Source organism: Melanotaenia boesemani, chromosome 16 (genome assembly GCF_017639745.1).
Source record: "Melanotaenia boesemani isolate fMelBoe1 chromosome 16, fMelBoe1.pri, whole genome shotgun sequence".
Classification (NCBI taxonomy): Eukaryota; Metazoa; Chordata; class Actinopteri; order Atheriniformes; family Melanotaeniidae; genus Melanotaenia; species Melanotaenia boesemani.
In genome coordinates this window covers 11,486,782-11,503,875 of record NC_055697.1, presented here as the reverse complement: position 1 = coordinate 11,503,875, position 17,094 = coordinate 11,486,782, and the positions used below count along the sequence as shown (strand labels likewise).

The 17,094-nt window shown below is 38.8% G+C and overlaps 1 protein-coding gene across 4 annotated transcripts in view; it reads right to left on the bottom strand.

The window, feature by feature from the left end:
* Positions 1 to 17,094, bottom strand: part of arid4b (AT-rich interaction domain 4B) — a 46,236-nt gene that overhangs the window by 19,514 nt on the left and 9,628 nt on the right. For all 4 annotated transcript variants that reach the window (XM_042009766.1, XM_042009768.1, XM_042009769.1 and 1 more), the window contains exon 3: positions 7,708 to 7,818. In XM_042009766.1, the coding sequence (XP_041865700.1) occupies positions 7,708 to 7,818 (111 nt within the window). The remainder of the gene's footprint in view (positions 1 to 7,707; positions 7,819 to 17,094) is intronic.

Sequence of the window (17,094 nt, the reverse complement as noted above, 5' to 3'; positions counted from 1 at the left end):
TATTCTGTTGTTTCTAGTCTTAGCAATTTTTCACATTATAAATCACCAAATGTGCTCAACATCTAAGAGTAATGTTTGATTTTGCTCTTCGGCTACATCTACATGCAGACAATACAGATTTCCTATAAAAATAAATAAATAAATAAATAAAGACAGAATAATTTCAAGAACTGTGTGCATCCATACAAAACCACTGAAATCACTGCGGTACATATGCCAGGCATGTAAGTGGTGCTGTAACACTGCCAACGAAATTCACCAAAAACAAAGACGAATTGCGCAGAACTTAGTGTTTGCAGGCTTTCTGCATGCGTGTTAAGGGAGAAATGGAGGCAATGGTGACATCGGTTCAAGAAAGAAGGGTTTGGATTTTAAACACAGGAACGAAACAGTGGTGTTTTCAGGTTTATTCAAATACTAACTAACTAACTAATAAATAAATAAATATTTTAGGACAAAATGTTCAAACAATAAAAAACTTCGGCTGATAAACCCAAACTGGTCTCCATGTGGACATGGCCTTAGTTTAGCTGTTTCCAGCAGGTCAAGTGTGTAAGACTGACTGACATCTAGTGGTAAAGATGGACATAGAAATTACTTCAAATGTCAAACACATCTGTGAATGGACAGTGACCGTCAGTTTCCAAAATTCTTCCAGACATAAATGTTTCATCTGCCAGTGGATCCAGTGGTCTCAGGTGCAGCAATGACTGCACTACATTGTGTACATGTGTCTTCTTCTATGAGCCTTTTAAGACACTGCTTATCCCCAAACAGATGTCTGACAGCTAAAGTTTTAAAGGGTTCTCACTTCATACAGAGTTATCTGTCCATTCAGTCATCATAGTAAAAATGGTGGCACAAATACAGCAGCTGCACGTGGACCAAGTTCAAGTATATAAATAGCTCATTCAAAGAGAATAAAAAATAACAGTTATTTTAGTAAAATGGTTAGATACCCATTTCACTGACTTTTGATTTAGTCAGACCCTGGACCTTTAAAACTGTAACTAAAATTGGGTAATTTCTTTTAACTGCTGACTTTCAAAAAGTTGTTCATGCTTCCATCTATTCTCACCTTGACTGAAGTAATTTACTGCACTCAAGTCAGGACACCCTCCGTCACTTCCAGTCAATTGAAAAGGCTGCAGCAAGACTCGTTACTGGTACAAAAAAAAATCCTATCCTTAAATCCCTTCACTTCTTTTTAGATTTCATAATGATTTCAAAGCCTTAATTGGCCTTTGCCCCAACACACCTCAGGCTTATTGTTTTTGCATGTGCCCACCCGACCACTGAGATCCACAGATGGTGCCCTTCTAACTATCTCCAGACCACACATTGCTACAAAGGGAAATCAGGCTTTTTCCATCAGAGCATTCTGAACTCCAGTGCACAACATCTCAAAACTTTAAAACCCTCTGTAAAGCTTTACTTTCTCAGAGGGCCTTTCACTTTGTTTGATTAATATATTTTCTATTGCTGCTAATCTGGCTGCCTTGTCCCCTCTTTTCTGGGTTATCACTTTGTAACTTTGTCAGGAGGAGTGATATATAGATAATACGTCATTATTGCTGTTATGGCTACCTATTTAAATTTCTAATTTCTTTTATTTATTCAAGTGAATTCTGCCTGGAATTTCATTATGTTTTAGACTGTTGTCTCGGGTTGATTTGCTTTATTTTAATTCTTTGCTGCTTTAATTGTTTATTTGTTGTACTTCCACACCCTACTTTATAAAGCAAAATGCTCAGGTGCCTCTTTTTCTCTTTCCTGGGGGAAATTAAAGTAATTTTGCACAAAAAAATAGGAACATAATTATCGTGGTTAGGTGAATTCAATTTTATGGACTAATCATTTAGTTTAGTATCAACCACCTCAAAAAGAGGAGGGAAAAAAAGGCCCCCTATCAGAAAACAACCCTGCAGGTAACAAATTCAGACAATGCGATCAAGTCAGTTTCAAATATAACAGCAATCAAAGTCTGACTGCGAAGGCAAAGTCAAGGCAATGAATGAAAGAAATATGTACTGTGAGAGGCTATTGAATTGTCAGGTCATAAAATAAAGGGGTAGAAAGGAATAAAAAGCTTTCTGAGGCAGCATTTCATCAGTTACTGAGATAATATTGTTCTTGCCTGGTGAAACAAAGGAATTTCTGACTTCCCAGGGACAAGCAGGAGGCTTTGCTCTGAGGCAGAGGCAGGGTGACTACTGCTGCCAAAAGTCTCAGTTAGAGAGCTTCAATATCACCTGAACCCCCCTGACAGCCCCCCAACTATGAGTTTGCTTCCTGCTGAGATAACTATACAGCCACTTCAACTTGATAACAAATATGGGTCATTTCTTTTCAGAAACTATATGTGATGAGAACATATTCCCCAATTTACTGATGGCGCTTCATTGTTTTGCTCTGTTTTGTTTTGTTTTTTACAAAAAAGAAATGTCACTGCCCAAAATTAATCAGGGTTAGTAATGAAGAAAAAAAAAAACAAACAAAAAAAAACAAAAAACAAACAAGGCTGTTGTTTCTGAACTGGGCAACATAAGGTGATCTCTGATCATGATTTATTCAAGCTTATTTGACTGAAGGGGTGCAGTGTGTGGCTTTTTCCATTAGCACCGAACGGCTACGACCCCCATCGAAACTATAAGTGTCAACTGTACGTAGGGCTGGGCAATATATCGAGATTTTCAAAAACTGTTTATTAGGACTGGGCAATTAATCGAATTTTAATCGCAATTACGATCTGGGTTTTCAACGATCATAAAAATGAAATGGTCCGATTATTTTTTGTCCTTCGATTTGTGCTGTTTTCAAATCGAGCGCAGCTGTCATTGCAGCGCTTTGCTGCAGACTCCTCCCACAGCCCCGACCGCTTTAGTTTTATTCAGAACGAGTTGCAGACACCTGGACACACGGGAGGCGGCGTCGCTCCTTCTCCATCATTTTCTATGTAAACTTGAGCGAGGAAGCGAAAATCGCTGCCCTCCTCCAGCCAAGCGACAGTCGTGCATGTAAAATGTTGCGTTCGTGCACGCAAACGTGCACACGGGGGCTTGCGACGCAACACAAAAAAATAGAAAAATGTTCAAGTTTTGTGAGTCGCAACTCCCAGAGTCACAGAGAGACAAACGTTATAAACAAACAGAACTTTTTCCTCAATTAACACAGTGAACAACCAGGGATTTAAGAAACTCATCAACACTTTGGACAAACGGTATCAATGCCATCTCACCACCATTTTAGTGGACTGTCTCTTTCTTCCCTGTATGATGAGTGTGGTGAGGGTGTGTGAAAGACATGGTGACAGTCCGATGTTTCGCCACCGCTACAGACCTGTGGTAAAGCCACACCAGAGCCGTATAGAAATGTTGCGCTACATTTTATTGACGTGGATTTCAACGTGAAAACGAAATGTCTCCAGACTATTTTTTTCCAGATCACACCAGGCGGAACATAGCTGCTGGTCTGAGACAAACAATAGCTATGGGGACCTGTTGGAAAGAAACTAGTCGGCATTACCACAGTAAACACTTCAAATGCCCCCCCCCACCTCTTATCTATAATTGTGTTAAATAATCGAGATCTCAATTTCAATCAAAATAATAGTGATTATCATTTTTCCCATAATCGAGCAGCCCTACTGTTTATATGCACATGTGCTGCCGATCCTTAATAAAAGTGTATTTAGCACTGAAGGCTGTAAATTAGAACTGTCTCTTTGGTTACTTGACCAGAAAAAAAATATATATATATATCGAGATATATATCGTATATCGTGATTCAGGTAAAAAATATCGAGATATAAGATTTGGTTCATATCGCCCAGTCCTACCTGTACATGTTAAAGCTCTGATAAAACCTTAGAAAAGAGGTAGCCATCATTTGTTCAATCCAAATTCCCAAAAAGTTGGGATGCTGTGTAAAATGTGATGAAAACAGAATGCAATGTTTTGCAAATTGCATGAATCCATTGTTTTATTTGCAATAGAATATAAACAACATATCAGACATTGAAACTAAGACATTTTGGCTACGTTCAGACTGCAGGCTAAAGTGACCCAAATACGATATTTTTGCCCCTATGCGACCTGTATCTGATCTTTTCATAACAGTCTTTCATAACACAAATCAGATTTTTTCAAATGCGACCCAGGCCACTTGGATATGTGGTCCTAAATCCGATATGTGTCTGATCTTTTGCCATGCGACTTCAATCTAAACGGCCACGTCGCATTAATCCAACCTACATGTCATTGATACATGACAGACGTCATTATTCTGCGTTCAAGACGGCGGGAGAGTCATGAAAAACAACAACCATGGCGGATGATAATGCGGAGTCAAGTCAATGGAGAAAAACTGAGGTTTCTAAATTGATTAATATTTGGGGGGAGAGCTCTATTCAGGCCAAACTCGAAAGGAGGACAATAACTTTAAAATTGCAACATACGCTCTGCTGTTACCGTCCAATTGAAAAAGGATGTTGTTATCAACATTCTTCATCTTCACGTGGCTGTTGTGATTTTGTGTGTGCATGTGCAAGTGTTAAGAAGTCAGATATAAGCTATGTCCACATGGCACCGAAGCCGGTTCAGGTGTGAAAACGGTGACAAAAACTAGAAGAAAGGTTTCTACGTCCCCACGACACCGCTGTAGTACAAACTTCAGGCTGTGAGAGGTGCTAAAGAGTAACACTCCAAAGCTAGAGCAAAACAATGCATGTGTGGATAAAGGCTCACTGCGTGTTGCAGGAAGTACACATTGGAAGCAGAGAAGATAGCTGAGGATTCACTGCAAGGCAAAAGAGAAACATTTCTTTGGACTAATGAAGAAGCTGAGCTTCTTCTTAAAAAAAATGCTTGACTACAAAGCATAAAAAACTTGAGGAAAGGTGGATTGGGAATCGGCGCGTGTTCGTCACATTGATGTCTTATCCTTTAGTTGTGCGGCTTCACTGTCCGCACATTACCGCAGACGGTAGAGGACTCAAACCTATCTACTTTGGTACATGGTCTGTTTCATGGAGGCTAATCCCTGACTTAGTGGGGATGAAAGGGTGGTTTGCTAAAATACTTTTGCGGTTTTGCTGCAATCCGGCGTTGTAGGGACGGCCCCATAGAGGGGGGTGCATATTCTGGCAGACTGTGCTGCCAGACTATACCCCCGTGCTCTTTCACATGATGACAAACTAATTGCTTTAAGAAGTCGCTGGTGTTAAATTTGGCAGCATTCATGTCACCTCTGGAAACTTCATCCCTGCATAGTAGGCATGTGGCTGTTTTGCTAGCGGGATTTTCTAATTAGTAATGATGCCAAATTACTAACATAATGCTAATGCTAAATATTAGCACAACAGTGATTTCTGCAGCTGCTTCTCCACCTACCAACTCAAAACAACGGTCACACAAGATTGTGTAACTTCTTGTACTTGTGTGTGGTCGTATTGGGCAGCAAAAGAAGAGTTATGATTTCGTTTCCGCGGTATCGGATGGTGTTCAGACAGAAATACTCACCGATCCCCTTACTTTTGGCAGGATCGGCAAGTATTTCTGATGCTAGTATCGATATCGGCCCAACTCTAATTCCACAGAAAACAACATTGATTGTTTAAAAAACAATTGTTTTTGTTTTTGTGTGTGTTTTTTATTATTATCAATCTGACCACAGAACAGTTTTCCACTTTGCCTCAAAACATTTTAAAGCTTTGTCCCAAAGATGATGGTAGTGTTTCTGTGAACTGGGTAATTTCTGGAACAGTTTCTGAGCCCTCGCACTCATGGCATCAAGAGTATCATGCCTGTTTGCAATGCAGCACTGCCTGGGGATGCAAAGATCACGAGCAACCAGTTTTGACCTTCTTTCTTGCCCCTTAACCACAGAGATTCGCCATGATTCTTTGAATCTTTTGGTATTATACACTGTAGATGGTGGGATTTCAAAGTATTTGAAATATTATGTTAAACATTTTTCCACATGTTTGATGCACTTTGGTGAAACTCTTCCCATCTTTATATGAGAGGCTCTGCTTTGCAGAAATGCTTTTTATACTCAGTCATGTTACTGACCTATTGTCAGTTAACCTAGTTAGCAGTCAAATGCTCCACTAGTTGATTTGATTTGGCCATTTACTTTTCCAGCGTTTTGTTGCCCCTCTTCCAACTTTTTTAAGATGTGTTGTTGTCGCCAAATCAAAATAAGCTAATATTTTCCATGAAATTGCAAAAAGTACCAGTTTTATTATCTGATATTATGTTCTATTGGTAATAAGATATGGGTTTATTAGATTTACAAATGATTGCATTTTGTTTTTATTTAGATTTTTACACAGCATCCCAACGTTTTTTGGGATTGGGTTTGTATCTTGTTTTTCTGATAAAGCTGAATTGGTTCTGTACTTTCACATGAAACTAAAAGAAAGGCAGTAATTTAGGTTCATGTTAAATTTGGTTACCTGCAGATGTATTTTAGTAATGAATAAATTCCCTCCTTTGCATACTCACAGCTAGTGCAAATGACATGTTGTTAACTCACTTCTTACAGGTCCCCTAGAGATCATTATCACAAAGCAGAATGTCACAGAGATCTCTTTCAATCTGTCTTTAAAATCGCCCCAAAGAAGCCAGCGCCATACGCTGCAACCGTTAAACAAGCAGACAGAGATTAATGAACCGGAGCTAAAGAGGAATCCATTACTGTGGAAAATTCAGACTCACAATCACCACTGAATAATAGCCATGTTTCAACATTTGTGTAACAGAGCTCATAGTCATATTACAGCTCCCAAAAAACAAACCTGACATGCAGCCAATTAGTATGGTAATTAACTTATGAGCTGAGGCTGTATTATTAGCTATGTTTTAGTTTGCCTTATTCTTATTCAAGCTGGGAACATCACATGGCCTGCTTTGTCACACTGTTTGTCCCTGTCTGTGAGACAAAAACATCACATCATTTGATGATTTCAGCTGGCGTGCCAGAAAAGCAGAACATCACTGGTCTTTTGTCTCTGCAGGGGGAACTACAGTGCATCGCCACACTGAAAAAGCCTGCATCCAATCTTTGTTCCTCCCACACTCACAGAATGGGAGACAAGCGATCTGTCTCTATTGTATTTTCCAGATGCTCCTGTCCCACTGGGAAATGAGATACTGTACTACGTGTATCATGCATTGCATTCATCAGCAAGGCGTAAAACCAACAGGGGGAGCGGCGGTCGCTCAGCTTCTGCCACAGAACGTGGAAGCCACGTAGAAGAAGGATGCCTGAAGATGTGGTGGGTACTACTTAGTGGGTTGGGCTGGGACCTGCACTAGTCACAACTGAGCTTCTGATCACACATTTGTGTGATCCAACAAACAAATGACACAGCTAAATTTTAGCAGCATAAATAGAAAAAAAAATTAATTGTGCATGTAATTCTGGTTGGACTGTGAAAAAAAATCTAATAATCTCTAATGAGTCACTAATATTCTAAAAATTTCAACATCGTCTCTAAAGGAGGGCTCTAGACAATTATCTTTTAAACGCGACCATCTCCATACTAACAGCTTTGAATGCACAATAAAGCTGAGTTGTGGGATCTCTACTAGAGCCCCTCCACGCAAAAACACAAGCCACTTCACACACACACAACACAAGCAGGTAATTAATTCTTAATTTTTGCTAATGCACATCTTTTTTAAAAAAAAAAACATAACTTACCTTGGCCTTGACAAGCCTCTTGGCAGTCTTAATCTTGGCTTCACAGAAAGCCCCTCTGTACTTGGCACTCACATCCGTCCCTACTGTCAGGTAGGGGGGCTCCTCCAGAGTCTGAGGGGGAAAAAATGGAGTTCAAAGACTTTTGATCAGTATATAGGTGCATTCTTACAGCTCAGACTGAAGGACACAAATATACAACATAGTCCTGACCAGCAACGCAAAACCCACCCAGCTCAGTGATTTATCCACGAAAAACACATACCATCTGCTCTGGGCATTGGAAAACAAGCCTCTAAGGAAGCAAACAAAAAGGCCACTTCACTGCAGCTTTGATGATTACAAGGAAGAAGCTATTCGAAACACGTAGCACCACCTTGTGTCATCAATGGATGTTTATCAAATCTTTCTCCTGCCACAAGGACACATTTGAAGTGGGCAGGGTACACAGAGAAGACAGTATTTCTGTGTGCAGATGGGGGCAGATGATGTTTGTGGTTCATGAAGTGCAGAGATGGAATTTACTGAGGGTGTTTCACCATGACTTGAGTAAAAGCCCAATCTAACAGTAGTATATTTAGACATCTCTCCAGAATAAAAATCTAATGTAGGACACGCTTCATGTTACTTCTGAAAGAAAGTTTTAACTCAAGCTTTTCTTAAAGTATAACATCAGCTTGTCCTCTGATGTGTATTAATGCATCTTTTATGTTGCACCCTGACCAAGAAAACCCATTTTCTCTTCTGACTGGCTCAATAAATGAAGCCCATCAATGCCCAGTGGGAAAAAAAATGCTCACAAATAAGAATAAGTAATTCAACAAGTAATCTTCAAAATTCCTGACAGATTGTTCAGTGTATTACTTATTGCTCTACAAACTATTACTCAAGACAAGTTGTGCTGAAGTCATTTTATATTAAAAACTGATTACTTGCAAGATATATGAATTTATTTTAAGGCTGTACACTTAAAAAGATGCATGCCAAATAAATACTTTAGGTGGTTGCTCATAACAGTTGTTGATTGTTCCCATTATGTGAGCAGAAAGCAGACACGTTGCCATGCAACCCACAAACTACACCAGTGGTTAGTGGGACTGGGGCAGCGAAGGGGAACTAATCACTTACACCAGATCATGTAAGCCTCCCTTGTACATAGTTATGCCACAACAACAACACATTTAGCATACAAATCAGTTAACAGCTGAAAACTGTTTGCAGAGAAATGTTGACAAGCACCCACAGACGTGTAGAAATTCAGATCCTTTTTTAATTGTAATGTGTTGGGCTCCGAGTACCCCAGCTGACAAAATGACCCTCTGCCTTTGTGTAAACACTTGGACCTTTTCCAAACACAACATACAGGATGTGAGGAAACCTTTGAGTAGCAAGGGAAGAAAAGGGCAGCAAACAGTTTTGTAGACAATTGATGGGAGTGCACGAAGAGAAGTGAGCGCAGCAGATAAGGGAAAATCATGAAGACAAAAAATAAAAACAAAAAAACATCTGCTTTGTGTCTATCTCAGCGCTTCACATATGCAAAATACCTCTTAAGCACAGACACTAGTTGAATACGGCTTTTGAATGTGTGCAATTTGCTCAAGCTGGGAATAGAGCTTACAAGAACAAACCTTTGTGTTCTCATTTCACACTAGATTGGAACATTATAAAAAAAATAAAAATACAGAATAATCACAGGCTACCTGTTAAAGAGACTATATATTCACTAACATGAACAAGCTGTTTTACTCAAAGCTTTAATGTAGGATTGGATTAGAAATAGCTGTACAGTTGGATTATACAATTACACACTCAACAAGGATCTGGTCTTGCTAAATATTAAAAGACTAAATAAGATGAGGTTCATGCAAACATGAAAAATATGTTGCTAATTTGTGCCGTCACTAAAGTGCCAATCTACAGTGATGGTTACGTGTGACTAAATACAGCACAATTTTATCTGACTTAAATAAACACATGGCAACAATGGATCCACAACAAACCCCTAAAACCTATCCAATATTATCTACCATTTACTACTAACAGTATTGAAGAGATTATCTGGATTTCCCAACTGGCAGCCTTGACAGAAAACACTCCCTTTCTTTTCATCAAGCGTTACAGTAACTGCTGAAAACAACCAGAATCTGGCTGTTAAACAAAAACTCTGCTTGTTATAAAAGCAGAAATAGTACTGTGTACTAAAAATAAATGCTCGGCAACTATAGCCTGGCACATTTTTGTGAAAAGAAAAAAAAAAAAAAAAAAGAATAGTTAGGAGGATGTTTAGTTAACACAAACAGCGTGTTACTTTTCTTTTGCCTTTCTACACCTCACACTGAGGATGAAAATATGTAATATCTAGGATGCAAAAGCAATAACAAGACAAATCACTTCGAGATGCAGCTGGTATTAGTATTTAATGGCAAAGAAGACTTTCTTTGATTGAGTCAAACCTGCAACAAATTTAAAAGTGTAGGGATATGATGATGCACATCATAAACACTAGTTATGTTTAGTTACCTGCTGGGAAACAGAACTGTTAAGAGTACTTATGGAAATATTCACTTTCCCTTGCAGCTCCTTGTGCACTTTGATGATGTTGAGTATATCTAAATTTTAACATGGAGACTTGAACTTACTGCATAACTGATTCCATGTTCTCTGGTCTGAAACTCTACAGGTTGAAAATTAGGAATGACTGCTTCAATATCTCTAAATCAAACATGTTGGGCCCAGCCTATATGGTCTGACAAGTTGTATGAATTTATTAAAGATCTCTCAGAGCGACGCCGACTCAACAGCTGAAATTAGAAGCATCTCTTTTACCACATAACCATCACATTAATGGAGAGACATACACAGCAACAGTGGATTTATTTGTTTGATTTCATATCCACAACCCCGGCTTATGATCACTGTAAATGTTTTTTTTTCCCACAGCATATTAGCAAAAATTGTCAAATTTTCAACTGCTCTCATCCATCAATGTTTTATTTAACACCATTAAATGTAATAATAATAATAATAATATTAATACATTTTATTTCAAAGCGTCTTTCAAGACCCCCAAGGACACTTTAGAACATAAAAAAACAACATAAAAAAGGCAATCAGGACAAAAACAACATAGAAAGTGGACTAAGAGAACATTTAGTGGTTACAATGAGTAGGCAGTTTTGAACAGGTGAGTTTTAAGTCTGGATTTGAATGAAAGGGTCAGGTTGTGGACGGCCTTGAAGGTATAGAGCAGAAGTCTGAACTGGATACAGTAAACTACTTGGAGTCAGTGGAGTTGTTGTAGGATGGATGTGATATGGTGATATGAGGCGAGGAGATAGTTGCAGTAATCATTACGAGAAGTAAAAAGACTGTAAACAAGGATAGCGGCAGCATGGGGGTGAGGGAGGGGTGGAGTCGATTGATGTTTCGTAGGTGGAAATATGAAGACCAGCTAACGTTATTGATGTCAGATTGAAACGACAACGTACTGTCAAGGATAACAACCAGGCTCTTAACCCGGGAGGAAGGGACGACTGGAGCCAGCAATGGTCACAGAGAAACTATCAACTTTGGATAACATAGATTTTGTTATAATTTGAAGAGTTTCTGTTTTATTACTGTTTAGTTTCGGGAAGTTTGTGGTGAACCACATTTTTATTTCAGATAAACAGGAGGAGAGGGAGGAGGGTGGAGTTGGGTTTGCAGGAGAGGTAGAGCTGGGTGTCATCTGCGAAACAGTGAAAATGAATGTTAAATTTGCAGAATATATGGCCAAGGGGAAGGAGGTACGTAATTTCTATTGGATAGTTTTAAGAAAGCAAGTCTAGTTCATATACACATACACACGTATATATATATATAATAACGCAAATACCATTGTAGTCTAAAAGACTGATGCTGCAGGTATAACAAAGAAACTAAGCTATTTATGTTATCAAAGTCATGTTTTAAGGGTACTTTTTTGACCTAGGTAAAGTTGGTTAAAAAAACTGATTAACTTATTTGAATCGATTAAACGTAATTAATCCAATATTGATTAATAAAACTCGGAGATCAGGTTTTTTATGCCTTTCCTTTTCCGGTGACAATAGTGACTCTACTCTCATGTGACTTGTAGGTGTGAAATCCGACTATATCAACTCAAAGGTTGCATTGAATTGTATTACAATGCATTCAAGTTCTGCTCAGTAATTATGAGCATTAGGTGAAGGCCAATTATGTTATTAATATGATGTGTTCAAATCTAGTCTTGTAAAATTTTGTTATTGGTCGGACATTTGAATAGCCTAAATGAAAAGAAAAAATATGTCTCATAACAGATGTCTAATAAAGAAGTTAAATGTTAAAATATTTTTGGTTGTGTTCTCAGAAATTTAAAATAAAAGACACCAAATATGTCTTGCCTTACTAGGGTGACATCACTCAATTATTTTTCCTTCCTACATGAGTGTTTACTAAAACTAAATGCTCTTGACATAGGTCTATTGCAGGGGGTAATTTTACAGAGCTTGACCTCCACATATATGGCAAAGTGAAAGTGTCTGCCTAGCGCTATAGTACTGAGAAGTTTTCCAAGACTAGATTAATTCTTCATCAGTTTGCATGAAACACAACATTTAATGTTCAGAAAAGCAATATATAATGGTACAATAAGCCTTTATGCTCTGCTGCTCAAGAATCAGCAGTGGCCGCTTCGTCTGAGTCCGACCCAGCAGCAGACCTTCATCTCCAGCTGTCCAATGATGCCTTTGAGGGTGAGTGGGTGAGACTGACACGGGTTGGCTGTTTTGGTTTATTAGTGAACTGCTTTACCATTGACAATTACTAAGACATTAATCAACCTGTTAGCGATTTTAGTTATATAATCAATCAATAGCAAGATATAGGCTAAATTTGTTTACAACTTAAATCGCTGTCTTTGTTGCTGACAGAGCCAGACCCATGTCCCCAAAGCAAGGCTCCTTCAGATAGTGAAGGGAGCTGTTTAAGGGACAAATAACGGGACACTTTAAGTTATTGTTTTTTGCACATCAGTGCTGGATTGTTCACAATAAACTACCTATTTGTTGAGTGGTTTATTGAAAATGTATTTGCGATCAGAGGTGTAATAACGTGGTTTAAGTCGTTATGTGTATCATAGCATGAAAATCAAAGAAATGAGACAACTAATAATACCTAATTTACATAACAATACTGCTATCACATTGTAAAGAAGAAAACAAATTGGGTGCATTACATCAGGCACTGTCAAGAACACTGAACACATCGTAATTCACAGATATAAAAAAGTGGCAACAATCCAGGGGTAGAGGGGCCCACGGCGATATTCTTTCTGGGGGCCCAGAATTCCTAGCAACTGCCCTGCTAGTAATAACTTAGTTTCTGGAAACCCAATGATAAAAATTGTAAATCCAAGGCTGAGAAACTATCAGAAACTTCATACATAAGGAGGATAAGTGGTTTTTTGTGGATTATGTTCATAGCTGCGACAAGGCACATCTCATAACAATGCCAAATTTGGATTTTTTTCATTCACTATTGGATTACATTCATCTGTAAACTATTTAGCAGCTTAATTACCTCTCACATTAGCAGCCAATGCTTAGACAGTGGGTTTTGCAATGTTCAACAAACACTGAATTGTTTAAAAATATCAGGAAGTGACGTCATCATGGATGTGTGTATTCTAACAATCATTTTAATATTGTATTTCAGAAGTTCTTGTCATATCAGATTATTACAGTAATCAACACTGGCCTTGGATCTACCATAGTTAAACCAGGACAGGGTGCTTCATCTCCAGTGTCTCTTATATTCTGACAAATAGATTTCAAGGGCAGAGTCCAACCTACTTTAGCTTCACCACCTCATGAGTGCAGCCTGGCCTGAGCACCAGCTTCTCCAGCCAGCACCAGCTATTTCCACTAGTTGACCAACTCCTCTGTCAGCCACGCTGTAACAGAAGGCTGGACTGCCACTGTGTAAAATCCACTGTTGCCACTCGTCTGTCATGCTAATGCTCGTCTCCTTTTGCTCTCCCTGCTTTCAGCTGCAATCCCTCCTTTGCTTTATAAGAAGAGTCATATTCCTGAGTCAGTGAGGGCAGCTTGGGTTATTCTGACAGCTGTAGCAGTCGAACTTGAACAACCCAACAAGACAAGGCGTAACAACACAAGGCCGAGACCTGCGTTACAGTCGTCATGCTCACGTGCCAACAAAAGCAGAACACAGGTTGTTGTTTCCAGAAATAATTCGCCGCCTCCCTGCATTCGGTTACAACTATGAAAGAAAATTCCATTCCTCAGATAAATTGCCATTTAGCCTACAGCTGTCTGGAGAAACAACACTGACTACTTGTATAGCTTTATTTCTTCTGCCAGAGCTAAATGACTAACAATGTTTCCCCTTCCACAGAGAAGGAAAAAATAAAGACATTAAATTTAAGATAATCAAACTCAAGGGGTGGAATTCCCTTGCCTTTGGGATGTATAACTTCTTCTCATTAACGTAAAATAATGTCATGCACTGAACAAGAACTGCTCTCATAAGATTCTGTAAGTAAATAAGTAAGTAAGTAAGATAGTATGTAAATGCCACTTGAGCTGCAACGTGCTAGAATTCAGTGTTATGGAAACAGCAGAACAATAATCAAGACAGGCTCTCTGGCTGTTCATTTAATGCTACTGAGGTGGAAAAAACTCTTGGCACATGTGCTTGATATAAAATACATAAAAATGTGACTTGGCATAGAGTGACAAAACACATCTGCGATTGACATGAAAAGAAACAAAACTAAACTTGAAAAGAACATAAAAAAGACAAAACCTAAAGCTCATCTTTGTGGAATAAAATAACATGTAGAATTTCAACAGAATTAAGAATCCAGGTCATCGTCTGACAGATCTTTTACTTGGATGTCAGTCAAGACGTGCACGCACAGATATACCACTTGTCAATAAAATCAATATTTTTTTCAGGCCAAGCTGTTTTCCTTTCACAAAACAACCATTTAAAGCAAACGCCAGAAGCAATGGTGCTAGGGCTATCACAAGCAATTATTTTGATAATCGACTGGTCACTAATTATTTTGCTGATTAATCGACTAATCAGATTACATAATTGGAATAATAAATTGGAGAGGAACACAATTTTTTTAAACACTGTAATGTAGCGTTATAAAACAAAACAGAGTTACCACATTTTCCGTTGAAACATGACATCGCTGTGATAACATAACAGTAAACACATGGCATATGTGCGCTAAGGGTAATGAAATCGCCATATCTACTGTTAACTGTACAGCTATCAATACAAGTAATGGCAGATTTATGGTCGCGTGGCGCCTGCGTAATCGCCATAGGCTCGGCGTAGCTCTGCAGAGGCTCGATGGGCACCTCTTCCAGACCTGATGTGCACCCCTGCTTCGCAGATGGTTACGTGGAGGTACTCCCTTGTAATTGGTCAGTTTGGGATCACGTGCTACCGGATATCTGGCTCTTCTCGCTGAATTTCTGTGGTAATCACTGTTTTTAAAAACAATAACCAGTGGATCAAGTTGATCAGAGGCTGATCGAATTATTTCTACGTTTTCTTCCACAAGCTAATAAAGACACTGAACCAATACTGGACGCCATTGTTGTTTTGAAACAGAAAACACCTACCGAACTGAAGTGAACTATCAAAAGACCTCTGACCTGGTGAGTTGACCGGTCAATATCACCCCTGCTGCCACCTTTAGATTAGGAGGAGAAACTGCAACACAACACCAAAACTACGTGTATTCCCTGTGCTCGAGTGCAAAAGCAAACTCACCAGCGTCAGCTACGCCCTAAACGACCGCACACAGACGCTGTGAGAGCATAAATCCGGCTTAAGTAGCTCACTGTTGACGCTAATGTTAGCAGCTAACTAGCCAATTAGCTGACCAAGAAGACTGTCCCTCTTCATCATAAATTGAATCGGCCACAACGTGCTTAATTTTAAGATGCTCATGCATCGCCATCGTACCTCCATGGAAGGCAAGTTCTACTTTGTAGATTTTGCATTGCACATGCTTCTCTCTTTTTTTTTAAAATTGTATACGTTTTCAATTTTTCATAAAATGCTCCCAAATGCTCCATTGTCAGCTTGCAATAATACTGTTGTTTGGGCATAATTTTTTTCAGTAATGTCACAGTTGACCCCGATTGCCACTACTGCGCATGTGCGTCAAGGTCAGACGGGCAGACAAGGCAATTTTAAGAGAAAAACAAAGCGTAAGAAAATAAATATGCCTGTCACGATAACAAATTTTGCTGTGCAATAAGTTTTCTCTGAAATTATTGCGATAAGTGATAATATTGTGCAAAGTTATGTAATTTTGAAACCATTTTCAACTAAAATAATGACAAAGCCATAATAATGCAAGTACACCCTTTTTCTAAAGAACATTTTACCCTGGAACTGGAAGAAACTTTAAATAACAAAACAAAAACAATAAATAGATGGGCTCTCAAGCCTGGTACACACATAACGATGTTTGGGCTGTTTATGTCCCGATTTTGCCTTTTCCTGACCTTGGACGGCAAACGCCCGATCATCGTGAGATTTCCCTGTCCAATCATCATGTGGTCTGTGGTAGGGCTGGGCGATATGGCCTAAAAATAAAAATCTCCGATTTTTTTATAACAAAATCCGATTTCCGATTTTAATCGATTTTTTTTTTCTTTTCTTTTACAAAACATAAATAAACTTATTAAAAACATTTATTTGATTATATAGATGAATGCCAGCAAAAATAAAGCATTTAATGCCATTACTTTTCCACCATATAAACGACTTCATATCTTACATAGCAATATGCGACACAGTGCATCCATGATCTCTTTCAATCTGGATCCTTATCATACAGGATCCACTGCAGAAAAAATTCCCCTGATGAAGGTTGTCTCTTAACTAGGGTTTGTGGGTGAAGTTGACTTCTGAGTCTCATACAGAGCAGCATTTTTCACTGCAGTTATACACACAGCTAAATCCCAGGCGTGAGTGAAGGATCACTTCTCTGAAAATCTGTCAGACAAAAGCCATTCTGATGTGGAGGGAGGGCTAAGTCTGCTGCTAACTATGGAAAAAAATCCCAATTTTCATAAAAACAAATCTCCAGAAATGGAAAATTTGATCTATCGATTTTATCGATTTTATCGATTAATCGCCCAGCCCTAGTCTGTGGTGTGTTATGAGCCGATTTGTTCCGATAATCCGCTCCGAAACTGGTCGTAGCCGACAATTGGGAACATTGAACATGTTTAATATTTCAGAGCCGATTTCTGAGGAACGCCAATGACTTGTGCATTGTGACTGTGTGGGTGGTGACGTGGTACGAAATGTAGCCAATCAGAGAGTGAGCTG